The 9,157-nt window shown below is 48.3% G+C and overlaps 1 protein-coding gene across 1 annotated transcript; it reads right to left on the minus strand.

Annotated features, from left to right (window-relative positions):
• Positions 1 to 516: 516 nt before the first annotated feature.
• Rasa3 (RAS p21 protein activator 3) lies at positions 517 to 9,151 on the minus strand. The gene is made up of 3 exons (XM_008848439.3): positions 9,055 to 9,151; positions 3,514 to 3,697; positions 517 to 2,086 (listed from the first exon to the last, which is right to left on the minus strand). The coding sequence occupies exons 1-3, from the start codon at positions 9,077 to 9,079 to the stop codon at positions 2,011 to 2,013; spliced, it is 285 nt and encodes a 94-aa protein (XP_008846661.2). The 5' UTR covers positions 9,080 to 9,151; the 3' UTR covers positions 517 to 2,010.
• Between the last annotated feature and the right edge of the window lie 6 nt (positions 9,152 to 9,157).

The raw sequence follows: 9,157 nt of genomic DNA on the forward strand, positions 1-9,157 counted from the left end.
CCAGGAAGACCCCTAAGACATATCCTACTCAGTGTTCCCAAAGTCAAACTCCAGACTTTTCTTCTAATGGCTTAGACTCCCAATAGAATTATAAAGAAAAATGAGTGAAAACCAAATGGAGAAAAGAGAGGAATAAGGAAATTAGGTGCTCCAGTGGTGCCTGCATGGCCATGCAGCCCCCAAAGGCCTCTACTTCTTATTCTCTTTACATAGTGCCATGACTTCACCCCACTGTGTCCTTGGAGACAGAGGCATGGGAGAGGGCTGTTTCCTCCCGACCCCCCCACCCCTTAGCTGTGTCCAATGATGTAGGACCTTCCAGCAGGTGCCTAACGCCACACCTCTTTTGAAGGCATCATGAAGCCAGACTCTCACATAGAGCGTCATAAGTAGACACCATCTGTCAGAGATGTCACATGTCATGAGAGACACCACCTGTCTGGTCTGACAACATGGCTGTCTCTCTCCACTGCTCCACCCATGGGAGTCTCTCTGGAAAACCAAACCAGTCCTTGGAAAGAATAAAGCATCTGTTTTAATTGACCGGTAAAATACATTGCAAATCATTAGTACTTTATAAACAGAAACATTAAGTTACAAATCCGTGTTAAAAACTGAAGTTCAGTGCAGCCTGATTGCTGTGTCCAAAGTTAATTTTTTACACTTCCCTCTATTTCTGTGATAACCAATGCTGTTACCATCTGTTTTCTAGATGAAGAGTGAACTTCCCAATAAGAACAAAGAGAAACTGGTACCGGATGTGTGCCCCATCCTTCAGCAATGCCTACCCACTGAGCACCTCTCTCCTCAGCCTGTGGAGACACTGTTTGGGATGAGGCTCCAGCAGCAGTGTGGGGCCAAGCTGAAGCAGTCTGCCTTGCCTGTTTCAAGACCCTCCCATTCTAATAAAAAATGCCCCCCCAGACATTGCCCTGCCCAGTCTCGGTTCACAGAGACACAGGCAGGTGAAACACTGCTCTCGGCCAGCCCTTCTGCACCTCTGAAGGTGCAGCCTCCAGCCCAGGGCTCCCTCCCTGAGGACTCTTAGAGTTGGCTTTGTGAGAAAACAAATACTGTTCCCTTTGGATCTGCCCTGTGGCATCCCCTTTAATATGTACAGGCTCTGATGTTCCAAATTACCTTATATCAAAATGCTAGTTAAAAACAGTCCTTTAAAAACATTAAGAAAAACAGCTTGAAAAATGCACATTAAAAACAAAACAAAACAAAAACTTTCCCATCTTTCACCAAGGTGGCAAGCATGTAGATTCTAGTTTTAAACTAGATGAATGCTTGAACTAGGGGTTTATGGTCACCCAGAGAAGACTGGACCCACAGTTCTTCCTCTCCAGGGACTCTGAAGAAGAGACCCCCATATCCCCAAAGGCCAAGGGCTTCCTGCACCATTCTGCCCATCCCAGGCACAAAACTGACCCCTTAGGCAGGAACAAACCAACACAAGCTAAACATAGAGGCTGCCTGCCTTACTGGCAGCTGGAGAAATACTGCTTCTAACATCCCAAACAGGGATAAAGTACAATGTCTGGGGCTGGGGCAGAAGGCTTACACTGTGCAGAGCCACAGAGACCAGTGGGCAAAGCACAGGAGACAGCACACGCTTTGCAGAAGGCATGCATTGCCATGAATGAACCAGCTGTGGCTCCAGGAGGAAGGACTGGGTCATGTGGGAAGAGGTTTACAGGAAGTCCACAGTTCCCTAATATTTAACGGATCCCTGGATCCTCACAAAACCAAAGCAGTGAAAGACAAATGATCACATGTTCCAGAATGGCTCAGACCACCCGTGCTGGCAGGTAAGAAGTATACAGTTCCAGGCAACAGTTCCTGCAGAGGACAGCATGCTTGGCTGGCAGTGGCCCCACTGGCTTGGTATGAGTTGGTGGACATGGAGCCCCTCCACATGTGTCTTCTGTCTTCTTTTTTCTGCTTCTAAAGGTTGTGGGTTTCTTGATGTGGCTCATCAGCACCATCCTGGGATGCACTGTGACTTTAAATGGAATGGGTGGAGATCTCAGACTGCTGCCTTATGTAGTTCTGGAAGCTCTTGTCTCCAATGGGGTGCTCCCTGGAGAGAGCAGAGAGAAGAGAGAGTGAGGTACCACCCCCAACACCTAGGGTGTCCACTGTGCATTTGAGTGGGCTTTGTAAGTATTTGCCAGTGTGGCACATGCTCATCAGGAAAAATAGGGAATGTGCAGTCAATATTGCCACCATGACCCTGATTTCTCATGTGCATACCACATATGACACGTGTAGATTTCATGTATACATGTGTGTAGACCACATTTAGACTATATACACTAGATACACATACTCATAGGCTGTGCATTCTGACCACAGGATGCAGACTATGTATGGCAGATGCATGCAGATGTGTGCATGTGTTATTGTGGACATATGTGAACTGTGTACACACACATACAGTACATAGAAATTACAATACGTGCAGCATGTGTACATGTATATAGTGTGAGAGCATGGGTCTGTCTCCTTGTGTGCTGCTAAATGCTTCGTGCTCAGACAGGATCTGGAGCACTATGTGTGCCTGGTAACTGGAGCTCCATGGTGTATGTACACCTCCGTCCCCTCCTTGAGAAATGGAATTATTCTTCTCACTATTTTCAGCCTGTGGACTTTGGACTTTGAGGTTGACACATGTTTAATATGAACAAACCAAGGTTTATAGAAGGTAAATGTGGGTACCCCAAAGGGATCTGGTAGGATGATGGGACTGGGTGGGAGCAAGTACAGTTATGTCTGAAAGCAGAGCCAGAGTCAGCACCACCTGGGGGTGCTGACAGTCAGTCTTGCGAGTGCCCAGAGGTGGTCAGGAAATGGGCCATGATCATCTCCAAGAGTCCAGTGCAGTCAGGATATGGACCTTGTCACTGTCCCTGAGTTTCACTATATCCCTCCCTGGAGGAAGATGATTCAGGGAAGACATGTAGGCTGCCCATCAAAGGCTATGCCACAGGCTCTGTCACAGAAGTCCCGGGGGGCGGGGGCCCTAGATGGAGGGAGTGCCACACCATCTGCTGGCTTTAGGCTAGGGACTATCCCAGTCTTTATGTAATTTAACTTGATCTTCTCCAACCCTACATCTATATAACTTGACCTGCCCCAGGCTACATGGCCAGAGCTGGTACATGTAGGCTGAAAGAACTTGACCTGAATCTTCCACATCTACCCCTAAGCCTAACAGGAACAAGAATGCGGTCAGTCCAGAGCTAGCCCTGCTCCCAGTGCTTTGGGTGGCCTGGGGAGATGACAAAGGGCATATGTAATACTCAAAGGAGATGGTGCTGGGCCCAAGACACTGCTGAGGTCTGGAGACTGGAAGCTAGGGGTAGAGCTGCCTTCCTGCACAATGGGGAGCAGGGCTGGGTACCTGCGCTAAAAGAGACAGTAGGCTGGACCCAGGCCACTAAGCTCCATGGAGCCCCAGGACCCTCTTCATGGGGCGGGTTCTCAAAAGGGCACCCCAGCACTCACTGGCTCCCGTATCTCGTCTTCTTGAACTTGTCCCTCCTGTATTGTGCGTGCTCCTGTTCAAGGGTCCCCACCCCAGCGATGACTTGCTTCAGTGTCTTGTAGGTCTCCTGGGGGTCATCAATGATGAAGGACGAGTATTCCTCCTGCTCAGGGCCGTCGTACACAGATTTGCTGCCACAGGCCTCTGCCACAGGGCAGGGGGGTATGTCAGTGTGGGACACAGTCCAGAGTTTTGCTGCCTCCAACCCTTTCTCTGGATATCTACACAGATTACTCCAGTGTACTCCCAAGAGCAGCTCCTCCCTCAAAGGGCTGCCTGTTTGCAATAAGTGCAGACAGAAATACTCTAAGGGATAGGCCCTGTGCAAACAACCTGGAGGGCCTCTGGGTGGGCTGGACAGCCAAGGTCTTGCCACTGGCATTCTCGGGTCTGATGTCCCTAGCCTCAGTCCTCATTCCAGCCAACTTTCTCATGGGAGTGATCTGTACATCCATGTACTGCCTGCCAGCTAGGCCAGGAGAGAAGATGTCCACACCTAGACACTGTGCTCAGCTGTCTGGGGGTTAAGCAGGATGAACTTCCATTCTACAAAGGGCACAGAGCCTCTCTCACTAACCAGAGGCTTCTGGCCAGAATGTGCCAGAATGTTCCGGGGACAGCAGGGTAGATGGCCTGCCTGGCAGCTTCCAAGGACCTTTGCAGTCTGCCACTCCCACCTCCTCCCAGGTTTGTCTTTCTAATCACTTTTGCTACAGGTCAGGCTATGGTCTCTGGCCATCAATGGGGATCATTCAAACATCTGAGCCACTCTCACTCATTCCCAAACTATCCCAACAGGACCACAAATACCTGAGCTGGCATGGTTCCCTGCCTCACTGTCATAGGACTCGGTACATACCCAGGCTCAGCACTCAAGCTCTACAATTCTGCACAGATCATGGAATTAATGTTTGTTTTCCCCAAAGTTATGTACTGAAGTCTTATTTTGTTTTTCGGGTTTGTTTGTTTTGAGACAGGATCTCATTATGTAGCCCTGGCAGGCCTGGAACTTACCTATATAGATCAGGTTGACCTCAAACTCCTAGCTTGTTTTTGTTTTTTAAGTAGAATCTTGCCATATAGCCTTGGCTGGCCTACTGAATGCTGGGATGCCAGGCATGTGCCACATGCTTGAATCATGTCATGTCTTAACCCCCAAGTGCTAGTGTCAGGAGGTGGTCTGGCCATGAGGGCAGAGCCCTCGTGAATAAGATTAGTTACCCTGTATGAAGAGGCCCCTTCCACATACAAAGGCATAGCGAAAAGTCAGTCTGCAATCAGAAAAACTCTCCCCCAAACCAGCAGTGTGGCATCTGGATTGTGGATATCCCAGCTTCCAGAATAGTGAGGAAGAAATCTCTGTGACCAAAAGCACCCAGTTCATAGCACTTTATTTTGGCAGTCCAAAGGAACTAAAGCAGAAAATAGTGCCAAAAGTGAGCTGCTGTCAGAGCCACCTGAATGAGAACTGGCTTTAGATCTGGATGATGCCAGTGGCTGGAAGGTGCTGGGAACAGAACTGGATAAGTGGTTCTGGTGAGCAGCAGGGGAATGTCCCTGGAACTCCAAGCAGAATGAGGGAAGAAAATGACCACTAAGGCAGTTCTGCTGAGATCTGACTCAGATATGAGGAAAGGGCTATCAAAGCTGGAGAGAGGTGATCCTTACCACAATGAGACAAAGAACTTGGCTGACCTGGATGTGTACCCTTCCATTCAAGACAGAACTTAGCACAATGAAACGGATGCATAGCTGAGGATGTTTCTAAGCAGAGTTGGAGGAGCAGTACGGGTGCTCCTGATTGTGTACAGTAAAGGGGGAAAGAGAAACAGCTAGATAGGATTGTTAAGCGAAAAGGATCTAGAAAATTCTCAGCCTACCCGCCCTATAAGTGAGGAAACATTTGAATGGAAGAGAATACTAAAGGGTAGCCAACACTCACCTGGAAAGATCAGGGTGGTGTGAGCTATGGACTCACCCCCTCATCTGCACAGAGTTAAGGGGTAGAGCGGGGCTCACCCAGCAGAAAATTTCCAGCAGGGACTAGAGGAAACTGTAGACCGGACAGAAAGAAGGAAGGCTGCCTGACATCTGGGGGTCCCATAGGACCGGACCACAGAAGTACTGGCTACTGATATACATGTTATTCAAGGTGAGGGAAGGAGGACCCCAAAAGCAACTCAGAGAGGAGCAGGGCTGCCCTTCCATATAGGAGAAGTCAGTCCTTAAGCCATCTATTAGATGCAGAACTCTTGATTATATCATTAAACAGATTCTGAACCCAGGAGAGGAAAAGATAAAGCTGACATAAGAAAGGATAAGTCAAGCAAAGAAACCGACCCTGCTTGTGATGAGGCTTGTTGTGATGGATTAGTTTTGTGTATGTGACACAATCTAGAATCACCTGGGAAGACAGTCTCAATTAAGGACTGTTTAAATCAGGTTGTCCTGTTGCTATCTATGTCTGTGGGGGATTATGTGGATGATAGTAATTGAGGTGGGAAGACCTGCCCACTGTGGGTGGCACCCTTCCCTGGGCAGGGGATTCTGAAGTGTATGAGAGTGGAGAAAGCCCAGTCTTGGGTGGATATAATGTATAGTTGCTTCAAGTTCCTAGTACCTAGATTTCCTAGCAATAAAGGATGGGAACCCAGCCAAATAAACCCTTTGTCCCTTAAATTGCTTTTGCCGGGGTATTTATCATAGCAAAAGAAAAAGAAACTAAGATACTTGTTAAACTATTTGGGGAAATGCCAGAGTGTGTGTTTGATACTTTAGCAAGGCCACAGGTGCATTTTTATAAAATGACTGAGATGTAAATTGTGAGCAAAAAATAAGCATCTAGTCAGATGCTTTGTACCAACTGACCATCTGCGGTTCCTGAGAATGACAGACAGGTCTGCTTGTCTCATAACTCTGGCCCAGGTGAGCAATGCACTGGAAGAAGTGATGGTGGGAAAACTTCAGACAGTTTGGCTGACAGCAGGATGCACAAGGAACCCAAGATACATGGAGCCATCCTCTGCTCCATGGACACAGATCAGAAAGAACGCTGGTTTCTGAACTTGCTTTGGAGACAGTGACATATAGAAATAGTGGCCTTTTACCTCATCCAAGTGGAATGAAGTAATGATGGCAAGGATGCACATCTGACAGTTGTGCATGAGACACTGGCACAAGATGCCATTGAGGCCATCCCACTGAATTTGCCCAGGCCCGATGATGGTACTGTCTGGTTGGCAAATGGACAGCTTGCTTGCCCAGCAACACAGCATGGGAAGCAGTGCCAACCGTTCCGCCCAAGAGTTCTTTCCACTCCTGCTGCATGCTATCCGCAGCCCAGCACTACAAAAGCAGCATTGGTCTCCAACACAGGATTTTTCTCCAAGCCCTGGTCTGAGTCTGCAGTACTCAGTTTCAGTGGGTCATCCAATTTCAGAAAGAATATTAAAGAGCTAGAATAGGTGTGTGGGGTTGGCCAGAAGAGAGACCATGCCACAGGAGGGACAAGGTGGAGGCTCAGGGTTTGGGCAGCACAGCACCCTTCAGGCACCAAAGCCCATCGTCCACTAAGGAAGGGACTTCTTGACTGGATAGGATTAAGCCCCATAGGTAGAGCCTTTGCAGAGATGGAATCTGGCTAAGAGAAATGGAGTATCCCAAAGTGATTAGAGCTCTCCAGTAGCAAAACTACCAAGAAAGCACTGAGATTTCAAGCAGAGGCATATGGGCTGCAGAGCTTCTGTGCCCTGCTGGAAACGGTGCTGCACAAAGTAAGCTCCACAGAGGTTTCAGCTCCACGAATAGTTAATGAGCCCTTATTGTCAAGATGATTCCTTCTTGGGAGGGAGACTGAGAATATGAGAACTGTTCCCTTTTGATTTTCCCTCTATCCACATACCCACCTGTCTCTCAATCCACATACCCACCCTCCCTGCCTGCTCATTCATCTAGCCATCTGTCTACCCCCACCTGTCACTGCCCACCTGTCCACTTATCTGTTGATCCTTCTTTCCAACTACACATCCATCTATCAGCTATTTGCCCATTTTTCCATCTATCCACCCATCAATGTGTCCATTCATCTGTTAATTCATCCACCTACCTGCTTATCTGCCTGTCTTACATCCATCTATGAGTCTATCCATCTATCTATCTACCCACCCAATCGGTAGTTGCTGGATCTCCTTTGCACCAGGCTCTGGGGTAAATAAGGCCTGTTCTTTGTTTATAGAAGATCATAATGTATAGAAGGCGAATAGATCGGAGACGGTTGTACTTGAAGTGACAGAAGTGAGCCAAGGTTGCTGAGCTGCAGAGGCTGGGAAGAAAATGCACAGGAAACATAGGCAAAAGCTAGACTGAGGTGGGAGGGTATTCCAGGACGAGTGAGGAGTGGGAACCTGGGACAGGAGCGGAGCTCTGTAGTGTGGGGCGGGGTGGGGCCCCATGCCATGTGGCACTGCTAGGAGAAGTAGGAGGCCAGCCAGGCACAGAGGTCTAGTCATCCTCATTCCCCAGTGGCTCTTCTACAGTGGCCTCAACCTCCCTAAGGTTCCTTTATTCCACCCTCCTCTGCCTCAGTCATGCTGCCAGAGCTGTCTCCAGCTGGCCACATGTCTACTGTGAGCAGTCCTAGAACCTCAGAGCAGGTACCGTGAATGCCAGGCTTACCAGAGGAGAAAACGTGGCTGATGTGCACGTGTGTGTGCTTAAGAACACACGTGGTAAGGTACAACTGCCATGTGTTGTCTGTGCACACACACGTATACATCTCTGTGTCTGCCTAGAGCTAGTCAATTGAGGCTAAGTAGTGTCTAGAGAACAGATGTGGCTGGGCTCATATGTGGGCACTAGCATGAATACACAGGACCATGCTCTTCTCACCAAGCTGGGTAAAAGAGAAGGAACATGGTAGGCTTATTTCTCAGCCCTATTGCACATGTGCTGTGAGGCATAGGGCCCATCATATATTCCCCAAGAACAGATCTGAGATCTCCACACACTAGGGTGGACAAGTGGTTCATGCACCTCTGGTGGGTTCTGCATCTGCCCCTCCTGAGTTACAGACCTCAAATCCTGTTATGTGGCATCTAATCTGCCCCACCTAGATTGCTTGCTTTAATTCTGTGAAGCAATAAAGTGTTAGGGATGACAAAGTTATAGATATTTGAAATATGCAGAATGCCTGGAGCTGCTAAGCATGCAGCACATTCACATGTGCCCACACACTTCTGTATGTAGCCACATGTGTGCATGTACACACACACATACACACACGCACCTTAGAGAAACACAGAACAAAATCCTTTGGTGGTATAAATTAAGAGGGTCTTCTAAAGAATTTGACAGTTCAGAGGTTGCACGTTAAATTCCATTAAATTCCATCTGAAAATTATTAGTATATCCCGACAGTATCTCTGTAGTGACTCAGCTCCAGGACCTCACCAGGCACCTTGGCTTACAGCTCCCTATGGTTGATGCCCAAGGGCCACACTCACCCTGCATCTTTTCCAGCTTGCTCATGTATAGGTTGAAGAGAGAGTAGATGCGTTCTGTTTCACGGTCCCCATCAATATCCAGCTGGATGTTTGCTGGGAGCCC

This window comes from Nannospalax galili, unplaced genomic scaffold (genome assembly GCF_000622305.1).
Source record: "Nannospalax galili isolate Female #2095 unplaced genomic scaffold, S.galili_v1.0 scaffold744, whole genome shotgun sequence".
Taxonomy (NCBI): Eukaryota; Metazoa; Chordata; class Mammalia; order Rodentia; family Spalacidae; genus Nannospalax; species Nannospalax galili.